Source organism: Palaemon carinicauda, chromosome 13, assembly GCF_036898095.1.
Source record: "Palaemon carinicauda isolate YSFRI2023 chromosome 13, ASM3689809v2, whole genome shotgun sequence".
Lineage (NCBI taxonomy): Eukaryota > Metazoa > Arthropoda > Malacostraca > Decapoda > Palaemonidae > Palaemon > Palaemon carinicauda.
In genome coordinates this window covers 27,002,533-27,027,246 of record NC_090737.1, presented here as the reverse complement: position 1 = coordinate 27,027,246, position 24,714 = coordinate 27,002,533, and the positions used below count along the sequence as shown (strand labels likewise).

General features: G+C 45.1%; 1 protein-coding gene across 3 annotated transcripts in view; it reads left to right on the top strand.

Moving 5' to 3' along the window:
• LOC137652242 (eukaryotic translation initiation factor 4 gamma 3-like) overlaps positions 1–20,615 on the top strand; it is a 110,578-nt gene extending 89,963 nt beyond the window's left edge. For all 3 annotated transcript variants that reach the window (XM_068385485.1, XM_068385484.1, XM_068385482.1), the window contains exons 6-7: positions 414–567; positions 19,778–20,615. In XM_068385485.1, the coding sequence (XP_068241586.1) occupies positions 414–567; positions 19,778–19,957 (334 nt within the window). In that variant the 3' untranslated portion in view covers positions 19,958–20,615. The remainder of the gene's footprint in view (positions 1–413; positions 568–19,777) is intronic.
• The last annotated feature ends 4,099 nt before the right edge of the window (positions 20,616–24,714 follow it).

Sequence of the window (24,714 nt, the reverse complement as noted above, 5' to 3'; positions counted from 1 at the left end):
TTCAGTGGCCATTCAGAGTTTCTGAAGACATATCTTTATTGTAAAGGACTCAACTTTGTATAGCTAGGAAAAATTCTGATTACTTTTGATATTTGTAATTTTGAAATTATAAAAACATAATTTGATTTTTAAAATTTTTTTTATTGGTGAATGGCTGATCATTTAATCTATCTAATCCAATAGTAGTTCATCATTAATGGTAACGACAATTAAAGTTCCTCAATAATTGGTGAATATAAAAGATGGGGAACACTGATGCATGATAACTTTGCAACTTGTTAATTATAATCCTGTGTTAGTAGGAAGAGTATTCCAAGTGTATTCCATTATATTCAGATTTTCCTAATGTATATTGGTGCCTTGAAGAGCAGTTTGAATATGTTTTAAAGTTAAATATTTTATAATATGCTTAGGTTTGTAGGGGAGCTGCACAAGAACGGGCTGATGAGTGGTAACCATGTGGCAGCCATGGTTGAAATGTTATTGCAGCATAGTGATGAGCCATCTTTAGAGTGTTTGTGTCGACTCCTTCATTTTACTGGCCAAGAACTCAGTCAAACTCATGAGGTAAGGTTTAGTATTACTGTATCAATATTATTTTTCTGAAACCCCTGATGTTCATATTGCTTCTGTCTCGAAGCTCTTTAAATTTTGACGACTACTCAAAAGTAAAAATTTCCTTCTGGGAAACCATTTTCTTTTATGTTCTATCTCCAATCACAACAAACAAACAAAACAGATTTTGAAGCAAAGTGAAAAATCTATTTTTGGGTGAGATGTTCATGTCGTCTTGATGGAAGCTTCCTATAGACAGCTTTATAAGGGATATTTGGCTACAGTGATACTCCCAAAGAATTGACCATAGGTCTCCAGAATTCAAACTCCTGGCACGAGTATCCTTAAAATTTTTCTTAAGGATGTCGCATAATATCATGGGACGTATATCTTGATACGACACTTGGCTATCTTCACCCTGAATAGCGTTTTCGCTCTGAGGGGGAAGAGTGGCGAAATTGAAGGGGAGCTTTTATCAAGGTTACCCTTCCTCCCCTACTATTACAGTGCCCAAAATGGCGGCTCATTCCTTGTAGCATCGAGCATGGTGCTACAGATATAGTAGTATCGGGAGGGATTATTACCTAAGCCTTTTCTTAGAAAAGGAGGGTGGGTCCATCAGGACGACATGGCCATCTCACCCAAAAATAGATTTTTCGCTTTGCTTCAAAATCCGTTTTTTGGGCTCAAGCCATGTCGTCCTGATGGAAGCTTACCAGACAATTACAATTACTTGAAAGTACTGTATATGTGGATTTGTATAAGTGCCTCAACTTTGGGTCAGCTTCTATGTGGTCATCCAGACCTCTGAAATATATGACGATACCGTTATACGTCATTACCGCTAAGCATGGAACAATGTTAGGGCTTCCTGTCCCCTGCAGGGAAATGTCATACTTGACGAAAGAAGCACAAGGTTTGTATTCATATAGGAACAAATATAATTATTATTCAGATTATTTTGTTTATATGATCAAGTACCTTAAGTATGAATTTTACTTAGGAAAATAAGTAAAAGGACTCAGGGGCGAAATAAGACACAATTACAAATTCATCATTTATTAAATCGATAATCAAATGACAAAGAAGGTGCAATAGAATTATAATAGAATTATATATTCAATAGAATTATACATTCAACATATGCAGATAAAAATGTTTTCTACCTGAAAGGGAAGAAAAGATTAGTGGCCACTCGGAATCAGTTGAAAAATTAAGATAATTTTACTGTACAGTAATTGTTGGATAACTATCAATATTGTGTACAAGCATACACATGGCACTAGTGTCATTGGTATAATTCTACACCTGAAAAAGAACAGTCCTAGTGTCACTGGGGTGACACTCAATAAAATGGTATTGCACTGGAAGGTGTCAACACCTTTTCACCCGAATTGAAAAGTCCCAATCAATTCATTGTTCATCGCAGCACTAGACGACAGGTTTCACCACACTTCCTGCCGCCACCACATAATGTTTCAACTCGTGCACTTGCTTCGCATAATGTTTGTAAAACACTCTGGAGGACTTCCATCCAGTGTATGAGCGAAAACGCTCAAAGTCCATATACTGAAAAAAGTTCTGTGAGGAAGCAATTTTTCTCAGATCATGACCTGCGGGTGTACTATCAGGATCCGCTCTGCGAATGAAACAGGTGAACTTCGCCCTCAGTTGTTTTAGGGATAAGTTTGATCCTGAGGTTTCACCTTTGAAGACCTGTCCTTCCTTGAAGTCTGAAGTTCTACGAAGATAGACCTTTAGACACTCTACTGGACATAGAGAGACATCTTCTTTCAGAGGGCAGATTCTCCAGGGACCCCACCTTTTGGTGGGTATCTCGTTTTTGCCGAGAAAAGTAGGATCAGGAAAGAGATTCAGTTCTCCCACTTCTGTGAACTGAATATGGCCCTCGTCTCTTGATAGGGCTACTATTTCACTAACTCTAGCCCTGTAAGCTATAGCGAACAGGAATATCACTTTTTGTGTTAGGTCCTGAGGGAACAATCTTCATTGTTGAAGGTTGAAACATAGTGTGAGACTTCATCCAGAAACCATGAAATGGGCTTTGGAGGGGCTGCTGGTCTAAGTCTAGCGTATGCCTCCAGAATCTTGTTGAAGATTTCGTTCGCCAGGTCCACCTGGAAGGCGTATAGAAGAGGTCTAGTCAAAGCTGACTTACACGTAGTTATCGTGGTGGCAGCCAAGCCTTGCTTGTGAAGTTGGATGAAGAAGGACAGGCAGAAGTCTGTTGAGATTTCTTTCAGTCTTTTTGCTTTAACAAATGCAACCCACCACTTTTTCCAAGACGATTCATATTGTCTTCTGGTTGACTTTGACTTGTATTCTTCTAGGAAGTCTATACTGCCTTTCGAGATCCCAAATATTTTCTTTACTGCTAAGGCGAGAAAATCATGAGATGAAGGTTTTGGTTTCTCTGTGATGAAGCGAAAACAGTCGACTTCTGGGATAGATCTGGGTTCGGTAGAGGGACCAGCCTCAGTTTCAGTTCCATCACCAGAGGGAACCAATTGCTCTTGGGCCACTTGGGGGCCACTACTACTGCAGTTCCCTTGAAGGATTGCAGCTTGTTGAGGACTTTCAGCAGGAGATTCGTTGGAGGGAACAGGTAGATCTGGGTCCATCTGTTCCAAACGATGGACATGGCGTCATGAGTCTGCGTCTAGGGACCATTCTGATTCTATCGGCTTTGGCCTGGATAGAGCGTCCGCTGTCACATTGCGGAACCCTTGTAGGTGAACTGCCAATAAGTGCCATCTCTTCTTTTTTGCTAAACGAAAGATGGCTAACATCACATGGTTGATGTGGGGCGATCTCGAGCCTTGTCGGTTCAGACATCCCACTATCACTTCGCTGTCCAAAACCAGCCTGATGTTGGCTGATCTGTGAGGGGATAGTTTCTTCAGCTTCAAGAGGACTGCCATGGCCTCCAGAATATTGATGTGAAAGGTCTTGAACAGGGATGACCAGGTCCCTTGGGCTTTCCTTTGATGGGAATGACCTCCCCATCCTTCCGTCGAGGCATCCGTGTGGATGGTCACCGATGGGGGAGGTGGTTGTAAGGGAACGGTCCTCGTTAGGCTCTTGACTTTCGACTATGGCTTGAGAAGTGATCGTAGTAAGGTCGGTACCGGTCTTTGTAGATCTCTTCGAGCGTTTGATGCGTATCTTCTCCAGACTCCTGACGCATCTTTCAGCTGTGTTCTTAGCACTGGGTGTTACTGCTGCAAACTGGAGAGAGCCTAGTACTCTTTCCTCTTGGCGTCTTGAGATCCTGTCGGATTTCAGTAGTCTCTTGACGGAACCCGTGATCTCTCTCCTCTTCTTTGGTGGAATGGAGATGCAGTGTGCCTTCAAGTTCCAATGGATTCCCAGCCATTGAAACTCCTGAGCTGGAGAGAGGCAAGACTTCTTGAAATTGATCTTGAATCCCAGATGTTCCAGGAACTGGATCACTTTCTTGGATGCTTGCAGACAAGCAGTCTTGGATGCTGCCCACACCAGCCAGTCGTCTAGGTACGCTGCCACCTGAACGCCTTCTAGGCGTAGTTGTTGTACGACTGCGTCTGCAAGTTTCGTGAAGATCCTTGGGGCTATGTTTTGTCCGAAGGGCATGGCTCTTAAGACATACTTTGTCTTCTGTAACTTGAATCCTAGGTAGGAGGAGGGGGGACGGCTGACTGGGAGGTGCCAGTAAGCATCTGCCAGGTCTATTGAGACTGTGTACACCCCTTTCGGTAACAGGGTCCTTATGTGTTGAAGGGTTAACATCCTGAACTTGTTCTTGATGAATTTGTTGAGTGGCAACAAGTCCAGAATGACTCTGAGTTTGTCCGAGTCCTTCTTGGGAACACAAAACAGCCTTCCCTGGAATTTGATGGACTTTGCTTTCCTTATAACCTTTTTTCTCAAGAGTTCTAAGGTATATTCTTCCAGTAAGGGGTGGAGTGTTGGAAGAATTGAGGAAATGAAGGTGGAGACCTGTTCCATTTCCATCCTAGTCCATTTTTTATTAGGCTATGGGCCCAGGGATCGAAGGTCCAACGATCCCGAAAGTGTTGGAGTCTCCCTCCTACCTGTAGCATCTCATTGCTTAGGCGGTCCGGAGGGCTTGCCACCCTGACCACGTCCTCCCCTGCCTCGTGAGGGGTGTCTTGAGGAGCCCCGTCGAGAACCTCTTACTTTCGGACGAAAGGTAGTAGTTTGCCTCTCAAACCCTGGGTTGAAAGCTGGTGACTGAGCAACCAGCTGATGAGGCACCACTTGGAAGGTGGTCTGTGGATGAGCGACCACTTGGGGCATCGCGGTCATGGTGACCGTGGGATGTTGCTGAGGAGGCCGAGAAGGTAGTCTTGGCTTCTTTGTCTTCCGTTTTGTTTGGGGACCCCTATCTGGGGAAGACTTCCTTTTTGAGGAGATGCTCCACTTTTGGAGAAGGTTCCTATTCTCCGTGGCGGCGTTCTCAACTACCTCTTGGACTGTTTCTTTTGGGAAGAGGTCCTTACCCCAGATACTGGAAGAAATCAGCTTCCTGGGTTCGTGTTTCACCGTCGCAGCAGCAAACACGAACTCCTTACAGGCTCTCCTAGCCTTCGTGAAGGCGTACAGGTCCTTTACGAGGGTGGCCATATGCATCTTGGCCAGGACTGTGAGCATATCTGGGGTGCTGTTGTGGCCTGCAGACATCTCTATGCAGTTCTGGAGGGACAGGAAGGCAGCTAGCCTCTTTTTTGTCTCTTGCTCCCTTTGCAAGAGAAAGTCCGACAGCTTAGGGAGGCTCTCGCTGAACTGCTGTCCCGCAATATCTGCATCCAGTTTTCCTACTGAGAAGGTTAGGTGGCCCTTCTCATCTGTGGGCAGGGCTAAAGACAGAGGCCTACTCTCCTCTAGTGTAGGGCATAGCTTGCTTGCCTCAACTGCCTTGACAACTGTCTGGAACACCTGCAACGTAAAGGGGAAGGCTCTGAAGCAGGAGCAAGAAAGGTAGGGTGTTTCTTGCTCAGTGCAGAAACTCGCGAGTTGGTATAACCTGCTTTCTTCAGGCTACTCGTCAAGAGAGCCTGTGCTTTGCCATGACCTCCTTCGGTTCCGTCTCCTCTTTTGACGCTGGTTCATGCTTTGGTTGGATGAAGCACTCCGGGTAGGTATTAAAGTTCGGCCAGAACTGAATGTCATCCTGGGGGACGGCTCCCATCTTCTCCGATATGTAGAGCTTGCCGTTGGTAATAGGCATGAACTCTGCATACCTCCAGGGATTGGTCTCGGAGCAGGATGGCAGGTCCTGAACTCTGGGTCGCTTGTAAGACCCTCGGGAGGCGGCAGTCCGAGTCGCTTCATGGAGCTGTCTTGTGATCTTCGCTTCCCTTTCTGCGATCTCCTTGCGTAGATTCTCCATTAGGGCAGTAATATGGGCCAAAACTGCCTGATCCATGGCATCCAATGGAGGGGTAGGAGCCGAAGACATAGACGGTGTCAGCTCTGTTGCCGGCACAGGCGGAAGGGGCTCCTCCGCTTCTGACGAATCGTCGTCTTCATCTCCTCCAGGAGGTAGAGTAGACCCTTCCTCAGGATCGTCCCGAAGGAGATCCTTCTCTGTGTCACTGGACACTTCAGACATCCTTTCCTCCTGGTGGATGTCCATGCCTTGCATCCCTTCACTGACTTCTGCCTCAACTGCGATCTGGATGCAGAGAGGCCCGGGTTGTGTCTGGGGCACGACGGCATCAGTAGTAGCTTTTGGGAACAGCAAGCTACGCATCCTGTCATTTGGAAGGTACGGTCCTGGAGAGTTCTTCTGGAACCCTCGTACCCATTTGCGAAGCTTCTCGTGTGCTGCGTCCCTCGACTCGCTGACTTGTGGTCGCCTAAACCCTCGGCCACCAAGGCCGAGCAGACGTTGCAGTTCTTAGGGTCCCAATACCACAAGGTTTCGGTAGTAACAACGCAGGTGGTATGAGACCTGCACATATTGTGACCACAAAAGTTCCTACTTTTGTGGTTACAGTACATCACCTCACACTTCACTTTCTGCTCCCCCTGTAAAGAAAGGAAATTGAAATGAGTATGCGGTAATATATCACACTTGATAAATAAATTTCATGCTATAAATGTTCTGGTATCTTAACCATTATAGCTTAGGATAGTAAGCTAGAAAGGAAATAGGAAAGATACATAGGATAGTAAGCTAGAAAGGAAATAGGAAAGATACAAACTTGTGTCTCCTGTCCAGCCAATTGCTATGACCTCCCCCAATATTAATATTAGAATTTCCTTATTAAAGGAAAATCAAAGGAGAAGGGTTCTAACCTCTAGTGTTAGAATTAGTGTATACTAGCACTGACCCTTTCATAAAAGTATTAATATTGTGGGGGAAGTTATGATCTGATGACTTTCATCAGTGTATTGAAGGAATACTTCATTTCAATATAAGATTGGTCTCAACAATAGATTGTGAAAGGATACACAGGGTATGTTGGAAAATATAAACTACTGTATAATATATACTATAGTTTTCTGCCTGCAGTATGTACTATACTGCAGAAATACTGGCTACTGTACAGTGGAACCTCTACACACGAATGTATCTATATCCGAATTTTCCAACATCCGAAGTAAAATTCGAGCAAATTTTGAGCAAATTTTTGACTCTACACCCGAATTTTATTTTGACACACGAAGTTAGCAATTTTCGTTGTACTGGTAGTATCCGAATTTTTCGACACGCGAAGTACAATTCAAACACTTTCCTACTCTACACCCGAATGTTTTTTTCGACACCCGAAGTAAACAATACTCGTACGCGTAGTCGGTGCTCATAGCGCCTGAAGCGTTTTTTATTTCCTCCGATAGAAGGCAGCACTTCGACTTCGGAGGGACCCTCAATTAGCGCGGCTCGGGTCAGTCCTCTGTTCTCGTCGGCTTCTTGCGGTTGTGCCCTGTGCGTTCTGCTATTAACTGTGTTTTAATCGTGACTTTTTACGTGCATCCTTTAACGGTAATTTGCGTAAAGTATGGGTCCTAAAAGGCTTAGTTTTGCAAATGGTAGTGGTGAGAAAAGGAAGAAGGAAATGCTTTCTTTAGACGTAAAGCAGGAAATTATTGAAAAACATGAGCGTGGCGTCCACATGAGTGAACTTTCTAAACAGTATGGCCGTAATATGTCGACGATCTCGACAATCCTTAAACAGAAGGAAGCTATTAAATCAGTGAAACCTTCTAAGGGGATCACCATAATTTCAAAACGCCGTAGCCCTATCATAGAAGAGATGGAACGACTTCTGCTAGTGTGGATCAAGGACAGAGAGAGCGTTGGCGACACCATCACCGAGACCGTCATCTGCGAGAAGGCGCACGCCATCTTTACGGACTTGAAGGAGGAGAGCTCTGGGGGTGATGCTGGGGAGAGTTCAACCGAGCCTTCCTCAGATGCTTTCAATGCATCTCGTGGCTGGTTTGAGAAATTTAAGAAACGGTCTGGGATTCATTCAGTTGTTCGCCACGGAGAGGCTGCTATTACGGACACAAAGGCTGCAGCTGACTTTGTCAAGAAGTTCGAAAGGATCGTGCTGGAAGAAGGTTACGTAGAGCAGCAAGTGTTTAATTGCGATGAAACCGGGCTGTTTTGGAAGAAGATGCCCAGACAAACCTACATCACCGCCGAAGAGAAGAAATTGCCTAGACATAAGCCAATGAAGGATCGGTTGACTCTTGCCCTATGTGCCAACACTAGCGGGGACTTTAAAGTCAAGCCCTTACTGGTTTACCATTCCGAGAACCCTAGGGCCTTTAAGGCACACAACGTCGATAAGGACCAGCTTCATGTTTTCTGGCGATCCAACTCAAAGGCCTGGGTCACTAGGCAGTTCTTTGTGCAATGGGTTAACCAAGTTTTCGGCCCTTCTGTGAAGAAGTATTTTCATGAACAGAAATTGCCTTTAAAGTGCTTGCTATGCCTTGACAATGCACCCGCTCACCCCCCCCCGGACTTGAAGATGATATCTTCGATGAATTTAAGTTCATAAAGGTGCTGTATCTTCCACCGAATACCACCTCTATCCTCCAGCCCATGGACCAGCAAGTCATCTCTAATTTTAAGAAGCTGTACACCAAGCACTTATTTAAGCAGTGCTTTAATGTCACGCAAAGCACCAACTTAACTTTGCGTGAATTTTGGAGGAGCTACTTCAACATCGTGCACTGCTTGAAGATCATAGATCAGGCTTGGGTGGGAATAACTCGACGGACCCTCAATTCTGCCTGGAAGAAGCTGTGGCCTGATGCAGTTTCTTCCCTAGATTTCGAAGGTTTTAACTCCGAACCTGATCCCGTGGTGGGTACAGCGGAAGCCGTAGAGGAAATCGTCTCCCTTGGCAAGTCCATGGGTCTGGAGGTCGACGCAGATGACGTTACGGAACTCGTCGCCGAACATCACGACGAACTTAGCACAGATGAGCTCAAGGAACTCCATGCTATGTCTGAGCACATGGGTGATGACGAGGAAGGGAGTGAGAAGGTAGAACATGTGTTAGGTTCGGCGCATATAAAAGAGGTGTTAGGAAAATATCAAGATGTGGTCGACTTCATCGACAAATACCACCCCAAAAAATTGTAGGTTTGTCGTGTAGTTTCGCAGTTCGATGATGTTTGCCTAACTCACTTTCGAAACATTCTGAAAAGCCATACCAAGCAACTATCTATCGATAATTTCTTTTAAAAAAACTACGAAGCGAACTCGTGATGAAGAGGATGTAAGTGATTCGAAGAAAACGGCAAAGAGTGAAGCGGAAGAAAGTGAAACAAAGAAAATGGCAAAGAGTGAAGCGAAAGAAATTCAGTCAATTTTAAGTGTAGAGAGTGAAAGTGATTAAAATTAATCATCAAAAAGAAAAAAAGAAAATGTAAAAAAAAATATAAAATATAAAAAAAAAAAAATAAGCTAAGTTATGTTAAAGTTCACTTAGTGTAAGTTAGAATAAGTTACGGTAGTGTATGTTTATCGTAGTTAACCTCTCTACCTCCTCTCCGCCCGTCTGTCTCCTCTCTGCGTAGCAAGACCAACAACACCTGCGCTGGAGTTTCTAAGGTAAAGTGACGCTAAAAACCCATTTCTTATTTATCATTTTTTTGTAAAGTGACGCTAAAAACCCGTTTCTTATTTATCATTTTTTGCTAATTCTTCTTATTTACATGTCTATTATCTAATTTAGTTTGCATTATTCTCATGGGAAATTATGTGTAGTAGTTTATTAAGAAGTTATCATAGTTTTTTGGGCTCAACCACGGATTAATCCTATTTCAATGTATTATGGGAAAATTCGTTTCTACATCCGAACATTTTCTACATCCGAAGTTGGTTCTGGAACGGATTAAATTCGTATGTAGAGGTACCACTGTATAAGCATATACTGTAGTTCAGCCGGCATGTTGCCGGCTAGGCTAGTACCTGGTGGCACCGGTCCAGCCAGCAGCATGCCGGCTAGGTTAGTACCTGAAGGCACTAGCCGATAGAGAGAGAGAAAGCATGGAGCAAAGGGCTACCTTATTAATGTAGTTTAGTATAATAAATAAGGGTATAGGTGTTATTATTCTTACTGCCTTCCTCCAGAATGAGGGTTCAAATGGAAGGGGGGAATGAATCATTCTAGCTTCCATCCAGCCACAAGATCTGCTGCCGGCTACTGCCGGTTTCAGGGATGTGGATGGCAGTCTAATGGAGGACTGAAGAACACTCAAAGACAAAGGGTCTCCCACTGGCAGCCGTCATGGCCGGCACAACCTTTCCCTGAACCTTGCGTCCGTAGGGGAAAGTCAGAGCGGCTATCAAGCTGCCTGTGTAGGAGCCCGGCCGGCGTCACGTTCTACCCAGCAAGCGGGGAGATTCTGGGACACCGGCCACAGACATGCGATGGGCAGGCTATCGCTAAAGGACAGAGAGGGGCAGGGAAAGGGTCTTGTATGTTGTGTCAGAAGAAGGCGGCAGGATTGCCGGCCATTTCCAAACACCATTTGGAGCCTTGTTTCAATATCGGCGCCGTCCTAGGCGGGAGAAGAATGTCGATTCTTCAGCCCAGGGTCTGCCGAAACAAGACTTGTCTTCTAGACTGCAAGGGAGAAGGTGGCGGCATCGTACTACCACTTCGGATGCGGGCTAGGGAAGCTAGCTTCCTTTGTCTACAACTGTAAGCCGGCAGTGGAGTGACTACTCACCCGGCAGCTAAGTTGTCGGCATAAAGACTGAATACGCTGAGTTACTGTCGTAAAACCAAGCCGGGATACTCGCCGGCAAGGGGGAAGACAGAAAAACACTAATCTAGTCAAGCCGGAGTGTACTACTCTATGGCAAGACCAAGATATGGTTGTCGCCTAATGGCGGGACTAAGAGGGAAGGAAGGGTTTACCCTTAAATCTCTGATGGAGATGAGTATCGAATTATATAATTAATTCTAGGAGATATACTATCTCCTGTTGAATTGATAAAATGATATGCGAGGGTAAACGGGGATAATGTATTAAAGTATACTAAAGCGCGTAGGCTAGGTTAGCCTAGCGCAGGGCGAGATCTCGGCTACGCCATATCACCGAGAGACTAACGTATACGATCGACACATTTAAGGAAGAGGAAAAATACATGCATGATCTTATCTTCACTAGTATAATTTTACCTAAATAGCTATTATTCATTAAAGCTAAATACTGGGAATGTTGTTCTGCTGACTAAATAAAGCATGCATGATGAACGACAGCATCCAAAATGGCGCCTCTGGTTACTGGCTATGCTCCTATAAACACTTTAAAATTATGCTAATTTCACTGTGAGACGGGAGCTAAAAATTATACACAGGAAAGATTTAATACTCAACTTTCAAGAGGCAGAAGATGCTGGAGAATGCATGTTAAATCCTCAAAAATAGTGTTCTAGAACACTAGATAAGCAGGGAGATACACCGTGCGAAAGCGCTACTGAACAAGGAATGAGCCGCCAATTTGGGCCCTGTAATAGCAGGGGAGGAAGGTTAACCTTGATAACGGCTCCCCTTCAATTTTGCCACTCTTCCCCCTCAGAGCAAAAATGCTATTCGGGGTGAAGATTGCCATGTGTCGTATCAAGATATACGTCCCCTGATACTATGCGATATCCTTAAGAAAAATTTTAAGGATACTCACGCCAGGAGTTAGAATTCTGGAGACCTATGGTCAATTCTCTGGGAGTATCACTGTAGCCAAATATCCCTTAGAAAGCTGTCTATAGGAAGCTTCCATCAGCACGACATGGCTTGAACCCAAAAATACATTTACACAAGTAATAACTAATGATACTAGTAGCTTCTAGTAAACTGTATGAAAACTGTTTTGTTCCCACATATCATATAAATACTAAGGTTTGTGTTTTGAACTTTTGTAAGACCTTTTGGTTAAGGATCTCACAGGTAAGACTTACATTGCCATTAGCGTCAGCTAAACGCATTAGTGAACTACAAGTTCTTTTATATAATATAAGTTTTGGAAAAAATAACATTAACCTTTTCTCTTGCTTATGTTCCGATCTAAGATCGATTTTAAGACAAAAGATTTATCTTAATTCATTCATATTCCTTCTTTAGAAAAGGAAGTTTGTGTTAATTCAGAGCATAGGCATCTTTGTGTTCTGAGAGCTATTAAATATTTTGACAAGACTGCAGACATTAGAAGTAATATTCCTAATTTGTTTTGTGAGGTTAAGATTTCAAATCGTCCTCTAGCCAAAAATGCTAAGTTCTTTCTTGTTGAAAGTTTGTTCACAGAAGTTCACATGGAATTGGATCCAAATGAGACAAAGGGCTTGAGGGTTGGAGTGCATGGTATTAGAAGTGTAGCTACTTCTTTTAAATTTTATAGGGATATTTCTTTGGAGGGCCTTAAGGAATCCTGGTTTGCTTATCAAGTTTTCTGGACTTAGGCTGCAGTAACTACTAGTGATGTGGTCTTAATACAGTAGTAATATTTTTCATTTTGTTAATTGTGTAGATATAATAAAGTTTAGGATTATTTTTCATTTAGAATACTTGGTGTTGGGTAATATATATAAATAAGTGATTTAGTAGTGGAGCAGTATTTTGGAACACAGTCAGGAGAACTAAGTTATAAAAATTTTTTTTTCAATATTAATCTTACCCGATGATCATGTAGCTGTCAACTCCGTTGCCCGACAGAAATCTACGGTCGGGATACGCCAGCGATCGCTTATACAGGTGGGGGTGTACTCACCAGCGCCATCTGTGGTCAGGTACTCCAGTACTTCTTGTCAACAAGACCTCAATTTTTCCTCTGTCGTGCCACCGGCAAGACCTACATGGATACGCTGTTGATTTTGGAGTCTTTTGCTCACGATTTGGTGAAGTATTTGCTCTGAAATTTAGCCTTCGCTGTACAGGAAGCTTTAGCCTTAGCTTAGCAAGCTTTTGGTATTAATTTGATTCATTGGTTAACGATCTTTGCTTTACTTTGGAATTCCCCCTTTGACTACTTCTAGAATTCAAGATGTCTGACACTTCCCAAGTTCCTAAATATAGGCGATGTAGTGTTAGTGCTTGTAATAGGCGTCTTCCGAAGGCCTCTGTTGATCCTCACACCGTATGTTCCAATTGTAGGGGAAAATCCTGTCAATTGGAAGATCGATGTGGGGAATGTGCTGGGCTTTCGGAATTCGATTTTAATGAATTCCTCAGATATACTCGTAGGTTAGAGAAGGAGAGAGATAGGAGGAGTTCTTCTCGCTCTTTGGTTATTTCCTCTCCCCATGCCCCTCAACCTTTTCCTTCCCCTGTGGTGGTGACCCCCGAACCTGCTACGAGTGCTCAGCCTGCAATGGCTGATATGTTGCGTGCCATTCAGGCTCTCGGTGATAAGGTGGAGTCGTTGGTTAGTGACCGCAATCAGCTCTTGGCGGATGTCAGAGAGCTGAAAGCGAAGAGTGCAGTGGGAAGTGTTAGTGCTAGTGCTGTGCATAGTGTCAGTGTCAGTGTTGTGCATGAGGATACATCTGTGCGTGCCAGTCGTCCTCCCAGTCCGGGACCTCTTGCAAGCTCCCAAGCCCAGGGGAGAAGCAATGTCGAAGGACCAAAGGGTTCGGCGGGCCTTGATCGGCGCACAGATGTATCCTCAGTGGTTGCGGACGTATCTGCTAAGGATCGTCCCTTCCACTCCCAGACGAATGAGCCCTTACATTCCTCGTCTGTGGAAGAGGTTTCCAGGAGGAAACGGTGGACTAAGGTCTCACGACCGCTTAAGCGTAAAGTCCCTTCAGAGCTAGTCCAACGGCCCAGGTGTAGCCACTGGGTCAGTTCGGACTCGCCGCAGTCATCGGATGACTGCACACCTCCCAAGAGAGGTAGAGTGGTTCCTCAACAGGCCTCTGCTCCAACCACAGTAGACCCTAAGTGGTCCATGCTGCAGACTATGCAGTCTCAGCTTGCGGCTTTTATGCAGGATTATCAGGCAGAGAAGGTTAACATCCCTCCTCCTGTGAGAGCTCCTCCACAGTGGCTCAGTCCTCAGCCCATGCAGCATGCTCTGCAGACCTTACAACATGAGCCGCATTCCATGCAGCATGAGCCTCATACCATGCAGCATGAGCCTCATCCCATGCAGCATGAGCCTCATACCATGCAGCATGAGCCTCATCCCATGCAGCATGAGCCGCATGCCATGCAGCATGAGCCGCATACCATGCAGCATGAGCCGCATCCCATGCAGCATGAGCCGCATGCCATGCAGCATGAGCCGCATGCCTCACAGCATGAGCCGCATGCCTCACAGCATGCTCTGCATACCACACCGCATGCTCCTCAGCCCACCGCAGACCCTCCCTCACACCGGCCCTCTGCTTTTGTTGTTGCCAGCTCACAGTCTGTCCAGCAGAGGCATGATGATGGATCCGCAGGTACACATGCACCCGTTCTGCAGGATTCAGCCGTTCAGCTTGCTGCTCTGCCTTTGCCTCTTACAACTCAACTGTCGGGTGAGGAGGCTTCTGAGGATGAAGCTGCTCATCTTGATGATCCTCATTCTGATGTTGAAGGACACAAGTCTTCGCCACCCTCCTTAGACTTCCGCAAAGTCCTTGCTTTGTTCAGAGAGTTGTACCCTGAACACTTTGTGTCTGCAACCCCTCGTTCTCCTCCCTCCGAGTTTGCTCTGGGCATGCAGCCTACTGCGCCTGCCTTCACCAAGCTTGTTCTTGCCAGATCTTCAAGGAGAGCTTTGAGGGTTATGGGGGATTGGTTGTAGTCCAAGAAGCAACTGGGAAGGACCTCTTTTGTGTTTCCTCCTCCCAAGCTGGCTTCTAAGTCGGGCGTCTGGTATGCCACGGGAGAGGAACCTGGCTTGGGGGTTCCTGCCTCTGCCCAGGCCGACTTCTCAAGTCTGGTTGACTCCCCGCAGGTTGGCTATGAGACGTTCGAAGATCTGCTGGTCCCCTACAGATCTTGATCACTTGTTAAGGGGAGTCTTTCGTGCCTTCGAGATATTCAACTTCCTCGATTGGTGCCTGGGAGCCTTAAGCAGGAAGACTGCCCCTTCTGACAAGGACTCAGCCATGCTGATCATGTCCAGCATGGACAAGGCAATACGGGATGGGTCTGGCGAGCTTGCGGCTTCTTATGTATCAGGGGTCCTCAAGAAAAGGGAACATCTGTGCTCCTTCTTATCTGCTGGTATCACCCCTTGCCAGAGGTCAGAGTTACTTTTTGCTCCTCTGTCCAAGTGTCTATTTCCGGAGGAATTAATTAAGGGGATGACTGCCTCTCTTCTCCAGAAGGATACGCATGACCTCATGGCTTCTTCCGCACGTAAGGCTAAGACTTTACCTTCCGTGTCTAAACCTTACCGCCCTCTAGCAGTTGATACTCCTGCTTCCAGGTTCATCCCACCCTTTCGTGGCAGAACCTCCAGCAGAGGAGGTACCCGTGCAGACAGTAACCGTGGCAAGCCCAAGAAGGGTTCCAAGTCCACAAGAGGCAAGTTTTGACTTTCCTCCTCTCCAGACAGCTGTAGGAGCCAGACTCAAGACCTTCTGGGAAGCTTGGGAGAGCAGAGGTGCAGACGCTCAGTCTGTGAAGTGGCTGAGGGAGGGATACAGAATTCCGTTCTGCCGCAATCCCCCTCTAGCTACATCTCCCATCAACCTCTCTCCCAACTACAAGGAGAAGGACAAGAGGCTAGCGTTGCAACAAGAGGTGTCGCTCTTGCTACACAAGGAGGCAGTGGTCATAGTCCGGGACCATCAATCCCCGGGCTTTTACAACCGTCTCTTCCTGGTAGCCAAGAAGACAGGAGGTTGGAGGCCGGTGCTGGACGTCAGTGCGCTCAATGCTTATGTCACCAAGCAGACGTTCACTATGGAGACGACGAAGTCGGTCCTAGCAGCGGTCAGGCAGGAGGACTGGATGGTCTCGTTAGACCTGAAAGACACATACTTTCACGTCCCCATCCATCCAGACTCCCAACCTTTCCTGAGATTCGTCTATGGAAAGGTTGTGTACCAGTTCCAAGCCCTGTGTTTTGGCCTAAGCACGGCACCTCTTGTGTTTACGCGACTGATGAGGAATATTGCGAAATTCCTTCACTTGGCAGACATCAGAGCCTCCCTCTATTTAGACGACTGGCTTTTAAGAGCTCCCACAAGTCGTCGCTGTCTGGAGAATCTCAGATGGACTATGGATCTGACCAAGGAACTGGGCCTCCTGGTCAATTTAGAGAAGTCCCAGCTCGTCCCATCCCAGACCATTGTTTACCTGGGTATGGAGATTCAGAGTCGAGCTTTTCGGGCTTTTCCGTCGGCCCCAAGAATCAACCAAGCCCTAGAGTGCATCCTGAGCATGCTGAGAAGGAGCCGATGCTCAGTAAGGCAGTGGATGAGTCTAACAGGGACACTTTCATCGCTGGCCCTGTTCATCGAGTTAGGGAGACTCCACCTCCGCCCCCTTCAGTATCATCTGGCTGCTCACTGGATCAAGGACATGACGCTAGAGACGGTCTCAATTCCTGTTTCCGAAGAGATGAGGTCTACTCTAACGTGGTGGAAGAACAGCATTCTTCTCAAGGAAGGTCTTTCGTTAGCTGTTCAGACCCTCGACCACCATCTCTTCTCGGACGCATCAGACTCGGGCTGGGGTGCGACATTGGACGGACAGGAATGCTCGGGAACATGGAATCAGGAACAAAGAACACTCCACATCAATTGCAAGGAGTTGTTGGCGGTTCATCTGGCCTTAATGAACTTCAAGTCCCTCCAGCTAAACAAGGTGGTGGAGGTGAACTCCGACAACACCACAGCCTTGGCTTACATCTCCAAGCAGGGGGGGACTCATTCGAGGAAGTTGTTCGAGATCGCAAGGGACCTCCTCATTTGGTCAAAAGATCGAAGGCTCACGCTGGTAACGAGGTTCATTCAGGGCGATATGAATGTCATGGCAGATCGCCTCAGCCGGAAGGGTCAGGTCATCCCCACAGAGTGGACCCTTCACAAGAATGTTTGCAGCAGACTTTGGTCCCTGTGGGGTCAGCCAACCATAGATCTGTTCGCTACCTCGATGACCAAGAGGCTCCCATTGTATTGTTCGCCGATTCCAGACCCAGCAGCAGTTCACGTGGATGCTTTTCTGCTGGATTGGTCCCATCTCGACCTGTATGCATTCCCGCCGTTCAAGATTGTCAACAGGGTACTTCAGAAATTCGCCTCTCACAAAGGGACACAGCTGACGTTGGTTGCTCCCCTCTGGCCCGCGAGAGAATGGTTCACAGAGGTACTGCAATGGCTGGTCGACGTTCCCAGGACTCTTCCTCTAAGAGTGGACCTTCTACGTCAACCTCACGTAAAGAAGGTACACCCAAGCCTCCACGCTCTTCGTCTGACTGCCTTCAGACTATCGAAAGACTCTCAAGAGCTAGAGGCTTTTCGAAGGAGGCAGCCAGAGCGATTGCTAGAGCTAGGAGGACATCCACTCTCAGAGTCTATCAATCTAAATGGGAAGTCTTCAGAAACTGGTGCAAGGCCAATGCAGTTTCCTCAACCAATACCACTGTAACCCAGATTGCTGACTTCCTGTTACATCTAAGGAACGTTAGATCCCTATCAGCTCCTACGATCAAGGGTTATAGAAGTATGTTGGCAGCGGTTTTCCGCCACAGAGGCTTGGATCTTTCCTCCAACAAAGATCTGCAGGACATCCTTAGGTCTTTTGAGACCTCTAAGGAACGTCGGTTGTCCACTCCAGGCTGGAATCTAGACGTGGTCCTAAGGTTCCTGATGTCATCTAGATTTGAACCGCTCCAATCAGCCTCTTTCAAGGACCTCACATTAAAAACTCTTTTCCTAGTATGCCTAGCAACAGCTAAGAGAGTAAGTGAGATCCACGCCTTCAGCAGGAACATAGGTTTCACATCGGAAACGGCTACATGTTCCTTGCAGCTCGGTTTTTTGGCTAAAAACGAGCTTCCTTCACGTCCTTGGCCTAAATCGTTCGAGATCCCTAGCCTATCTAACCTGGTGGGTAACGAGCTGGAGAGAGTACTTTGCCCAGTCAGAGCTCTTAGGTACTATCTGAAAAGGTCAAAACCTTTACGAGGACAATCAGAAGCCTTATGGTGTGCTGTTAAGAAGCCTTCGCTACCAATGTCTAAGAACGCAGTTTCTTACTACATCAGGCTTCTGATTAGAGAAGCTCATTCTCATATGAAGGAAGAAGACCTTGCTTTACTGAAGGTAAGGACACATGAAGTGAGAGCTGTGGCTACTTCAGTGGCCTTCAAACAGAACCGTTTTCTGCAGAGTGTTATGGATGCAACCTATTGGAGAAGCAAGTCAGTGTTCGCATCATTCTATCTCAAAGATGTCCAGTCTCTTTACGAGAACTGCTACACCCTGGGACCATTCGTAGCAGCGAGTGCAGTAGTAGGTGAGGGCTCAGCCACTACATTCCCATAATCCCATAACCTTTTTTTTTTTTAACCTTTCTCTTGATTGCTTTTATTGTTGTTTTTGGGTTGTACGGTCGGCTAAGAAGCCTTCCGCATCCTGGTTGATTTGGCGGGTGGTCAATTCTTTCTTGAGAAGCGCCTAGGTTAGAGGTTATGATGAGGTCCTTTAGTATGGGTTGCAGCCCTTTATACTTTAGCCACCTAAGAGTCGTTCAGCATCCTAAGAGGACCGCTACGCTCAGTAAGGAAGACGTACTTATTAAAGGCAGAGTAATGGTTCAAGTCGACTTCCTTACCAGGTACTTATTTATTTTTTATTGTTATTTTGAATAACTAATAAAAATGAAATACGGGATACTTAGCTTCTTTGTTAACATGTATACTGGTCTCCACCCACCACCCTGGGTGTGAATCAGCTACATGATCATCGGGTAAGATTAATATTGAAAAATGTTATTTTTATTACTAAAATAAATTTTTGAATATACTTACCCGATGATCATGATTTAAATGACCCGCCCTTCCTCCCCATAGAGAACCAGTGGACCGAGGAGAAAATTGAGGTCTTGTTGACAAGAAGTACTGGAGTACCTGATCACAGATGGCGCTGGTGAGTACACCCCCACCTGTATAAGCGATCGCTGGCGTATCCCGACCGTAGATTTCTGTCGGGCAACGGAGTTGACAGCTACATGATCATCGGGTAAGTATATTCAAAAATTTATTTTAGTAATAAAAATAACATATTTGACGATGGTTTTTAACAAGGTACTGTACTAGACTAGGAAGTGAATCTAAGGTGTTAAATAAGTTTTTTTATTTTAGAACTAATCATATCTCTTTCCTTCACCGCCCCTCCTTCATGAGAGTGTGGGAGTCACCAATATGAACACCTGGGAAAGTTCTTAGAAAAAAACAGAATTTTGATGATATTCATATATATGGCCACCCTCCACTGTCTAGTGATATCAAGAGGATAGGAAATTAGTTACGACTTTGAGAATGAAAGACTAAGCATGTACTGTGTATACATGACCAGGCTATTGCCATTAACTGCTAGATTTTCCCAAAACTTTGCTGAGAGACTTAAACTTATTGAAAGGAAAGAAAACGGGAAATTTTTAGTTTTGGGGTAAATGTCAATATAAGTCAAGCCTTGAGAGCAATATGAATATCAAGTGAATATAGAAATAGCAAATTTATTATTAGAATTCTATCAATAGTAATGGGCTACATTTTCTTTGCACAGGACTTGATTGAACAAAGCTGTAATCATTTGGAGAGTTGCCTTGAGAGTGGCTCCCTGTCTCATCGTCTGCGTTGGTTAACCCAAGACACACTTGCCTTACATGCAAATGGCTGGAGACCATTGCGACCATTGGCAGTGGAGCGGAACTCTTCGCGTGTCACAAGGGATGTGCGCGGATAGCTGTGTAGTGTTTCTTTTGGTCATGAATACAGTTTTTGTAGATATTTTGTCATATTTTTATCTTGCAATAATTACCTCAACATAGGTTTGTACAGAAGTCTGTTTTGCCTTTAAATTGTTGATTCTTACATAGCCAAATCTGTGTAATGACTGTTTCTTTGATTAGGTATAATAACTTGCTTATTAAATAATTCCTTATTTTAATTGCAAAGGTTTTTTTCAACAAAAATAGTGTGCATGTGCAGTATGAATGCTGCTATTTTGGTTTAGGGTATTTTCAAAGTTATCTCATTTAAATTCCTACAGAAACTTGTTGATCATCTCAGAAACTTAACATAAGTTACTATAAGAGACAGAAGATTTATGTTATGATCGTAATTGTGCAGTGTAGTTATTCGGTCATGTCAGCATATCACATTTCTAGGAATCAGTCAAATATAGATATAAAGAAGTACTTTATTTACATGGTAACCTCAACTATCTTCAATTTCAAGGCATTGGAATTCCTTTTCCACCTCTTCTTCCAAAGTACTTGATCTTTCTGTATGTAGTGTTAGCTGTCGGGTTCATTTTAGATTAGAAAAAAGCTAATGTATGTGATATCTTGCACTTAAAATATATTAAAAAAAATGTTGAGTTGCCTTTTCCTTCCAAGTAATCAGTCTTTCATTTCCCTCCAAAGAATGTAAAGTGTGATGTCCAAAGTTTAGTGTTTCATTTTATGAAAACTGTTACTGCACATCCTTAATTTTAATCATCTCTCTTTTTGACACATTGCCGTGCACAGCAGAACCTTCTACCTTGGTTGCTATTACATCACCTCAGTCTAGATGTCCAGTGCATGTCCCGTCCAATGCAGCCTTGATATCAATTGCTGTTTCATAATCATTATGCCTACAGGATTCTTCTTATCAAACAAAAGATCTGTTATAAACTTTGTCTTTATGATGCAAAGATGGCAAAGAGATTCATTTTCATATGATTAAAGGTAAGCATTCAATTGTTGCCATCTGTCCTTAGTAAATTTTCACAAATAAAAGTAATTTCTGTAGTTGAAGAATCACTCAAGTACTGTAAATGAGTTCTCTTTAAGTAGCAGTTACATTTATTTCAAAAGGTTACCAACTCTGTGATATTTTGATAAACTATTTTTTAGTACAAAATATTAATTTTATTGAATAATTCATGTTTTTTAAATTCATAGGCAAACTTTTGTTACATGGTCTTAAACTCATGTACTGTAGTTTAGAGATTCCCTGAGTAAAGGAAGGCATGCTTTTTTCTTACTCCAGGAGCATCATAGAAATTTGTAGAGTAGATATGCTTGTGTTTTATTTTTATAATAATTATCAAATATTTTATCTAGACATGATAGAAAATTACAGTAAAAGTCCTTTTAACTGGCATCCAATACATTTGCAAACCTGATTAACCAGCACCCAATGGCCAATGTTTATTTATGATATATTATTTAGAATTTGTCAGCAATTGCTGGTTTGAAATTCATTGGCGTGCGCTGTTAATATTTACGTTTTATCAAGTTGTGTCCCTGGTTCAAAATACAGTAGTAAATATAACGTTTCCAAATTTATGACAGTTTATATTATGTAGAATAATTTCCTTTAGGAGAAAGCAGGTCCCTCGAAACAAACTAATATACGATTACTGTTTGAGTTTGCAAACGAAACAGCAGCTGATCATCTGACATCTGGGATTGCATCAGCTGTTGTTGAAAAAAAAATTACAGAATTAGGAAATGATGAAAAATAACAAAACCAAAAAATGAGAAAAGTTCTTATTGTATGTCCACATAATTTTATGATTTTGAAAAAATATAAAAAATTGAATTATTAGATAAAAAAAAGTTCTTATTGTAAGAATGTCACTTTATTTTCTAATTTTAATACCTTTCTTTTAAGACATTTGACAAATGTTAAATGGAAAACATTTGCTTAAAGCAGTTAAAGAAAGGAGAAAAATTGATGTACTCTCTCCATACTCTGGCTCTGAAGCAGGATTTAGAAAAACTGATGTTTTACTTATCTGTATCCAATAACAATAATATTCACATATACTATTGTATTATGAAACAAAATAGCAAACCTACATCTTTTCCATTGTTTATGTGTGTAAGATGATAGAGACTACCTGATATACTTTCAAATGCGGTAAACTACTGAATCCAGGCATATTGAAGTTTAAGTTTTGTTTCATCCCTGTTGCCGATGCATGATAAATTTATAGTGTTTAGATTTGCGGTGCTTAGTTACCAACCTTATAAAATTATTGGCTTTTCTTCCTATTCTCTAGGTAGTTTTTGTGCAATTTGATTTACCTTTTCATAAACCGAATACACCATCAGCTAATATTCTTGTTTTGTTTTTCTCCGGTTTTGGATAGCTTTCCCCGATACCAAACAACTTGAATACAGTAATGTTTTCCAAGTGTCAGCTACATTTTGTTACCTAAATGTATTGGTATTTGTTCCGTAACCGAAATACAAACCACGCTATTTAAATAGGGTATTACTTTTGGTGTAGCTGAATGACGAGCCATTAGATTTCTAATGAGGGTTAACTACCACCTCGCTAGTTAGCGAGGGAGTAGGGGAGGGGTAGCTAGCTATCCCTCCCCCCTCACGCACCGGTGAACTGATTCACTTCACTTTTGGCTCGGGTGATGATCAGATATGTCTGCTCTCACCCTCATATTGACAGCCTTAATCATTTTTGCTTTCTCTTTCAGTTTGTGTGTTTGGAAGTTGGCCCCTCTCTTTATCATGCGGAAATGCCCTGGTATACCCGACTGCAATTGTGGGACTTAAATGTCGGCGGTCGAGAAAGGACCCTCACACCTTGTGTCCGTTCTGCAGAGGTCAACGGTGTGATAAATATAAAGTGTGCAGTGAGTGCAGGGAGTGGTCTACTTCCCAGTGGGACAGGTTTTTCCGGCGACGGAAGAAGTCGTCTAAGCGGGATTTTTCTCCTTTAAGGGTTTCCTTGAAGAAGGAAAATTCCAAGGACTCTTCTTCCGTTGCCCGAACCTCCTCTGAAGCTCCCGCTCGATCGGTCTCTCGTGAGAGGCCGTCGAGTGGTAGCGTAGGCCGTTCTTTTGTTGACCGACCTCAGGGTTCGGGAGAGGGAGTTGCCTACCATAGCAAGGCAGCTCCTCCTCCTTCTCCGGGGGAGGATTTATCTGTTTCTGTGTATAATGATGATTTATTGCAGCTTTGGGCTTCCTTGGGGCTTAAGGGTTCGCCCTCCAGGGAAGCCCTGTTTGACTTGATCCAGTTGGGCGCAGCTGTCAAACAGTCGCCGGTGATAGCGGAGGTTGACCCTCTGTCTATCATCGACGTTGTTGTGGCAGAGGCTTCCGACGGGTTGGGTCAAACCCCTGCCTTGGGTGCTGATGTTGCTGAAGGCTCGGTTCCCCCCTCCGAACATCCTTCGAGGGAGGAGCTGAGTCCAATGGTCTCTCCTGCAGGTGATTCTCCCCCTCGGGGGGGGTTTACTGACAGAGACTACTCTTCGGAGGACCGACGATGGTGTTCCTGCTCCCAGAGGACGTATTTGTCGCAAGGCTCGCCCTCCTCTTCGCCGTAGAGGTCTTCCTTCTCCCCATAAGGGAGTTAGGAGGCGCCTCTTCAGCTCCTCGCCCTCGCCGTCCCCCGTAGAGGATCCTCCTCGTCGTGAGTCGACCGTTGCAGCCGCATCACTTGCACCTGTCTACAGATTGTTCGCGATCTCCTACGCCTGTCAGACCTGCTGATCCTCCTTCACCGTCCGTGGCAGTTGATGCGCAGTGGGCGCCCTCGCACCCCGTTTTCCAACGGGCACCGGTCCCTTCGGGGCAAAAGGGCTTGTCTCACAATGTGAGCAAGTCCCTTAAGTGCCAGATTTTACCTGTTCGCCCACGATCTCTTACGTGCTCGCGCGCAGTTACGCGCAAGCCCTCTCCTGTTCCTGCTGTTGCTGAGAGTCATCCTGTGCCGGAAATAACGCGCCAGCGATCTCCTATGGCAGAGTCAACATGTCAGCGCTCTCCTGCTCGCCATCGATCTCCTGCTCACCAGCGCTCTCCTGCTCGCAAGCGCTCTCCTGCGCGTCAGCGGTACGCCAGCGATCTCCTCCTCGCCAGCGCACATCTGCGCGGCCTGATCCTGATACGTGCCACGCGCGCCCACGATCTCCAGCTCACCAGCGAACTTCCCCAGCGTGGCAACGCGTAACTACGTGCCAGCGTGTAACTACGTGCCATCACTCGCCCACGCGCCCACGATCTTCGGATCTGGGCGTAGGAAGGAAGCCTCATCCTTCGCCTTCTCGCCAGCGTTCACCTGCGCGTCCTCGGAACTCGCCCTCTCATCAACCCTCGCCTACGCTCCATCGAGCGCAGTCACCTTCGCGCCCACAGGTTACTGAATCTACAGACGGCAGCGGTTGAGGGACCAAGGAAGGACCGGGCAGCACTCAAGGGATAGGGCCTCTGCCGGTCGGCACACTCTGCCGGCCGACAGGGGACCACGTCAGCTCCCCATCCTAACCTAGGCTAGGTACGGATGTGAGACGGCTGACACAAAGGAAAACGGAAAAAACAGAAGGGAAGGACAGAGGGTCCTGTCCAACCCTGCCTTGGTTAAGGATCATCCCCAACTAAGAAAGCCCATCTCAGCCAGGGAAAATCCAGGGAGGGAGGCCGGCACTACTGGCTGCCTCCCTAAAACCAAGGCAAGGAAGGAATTGCTAATCCGGAAAGGG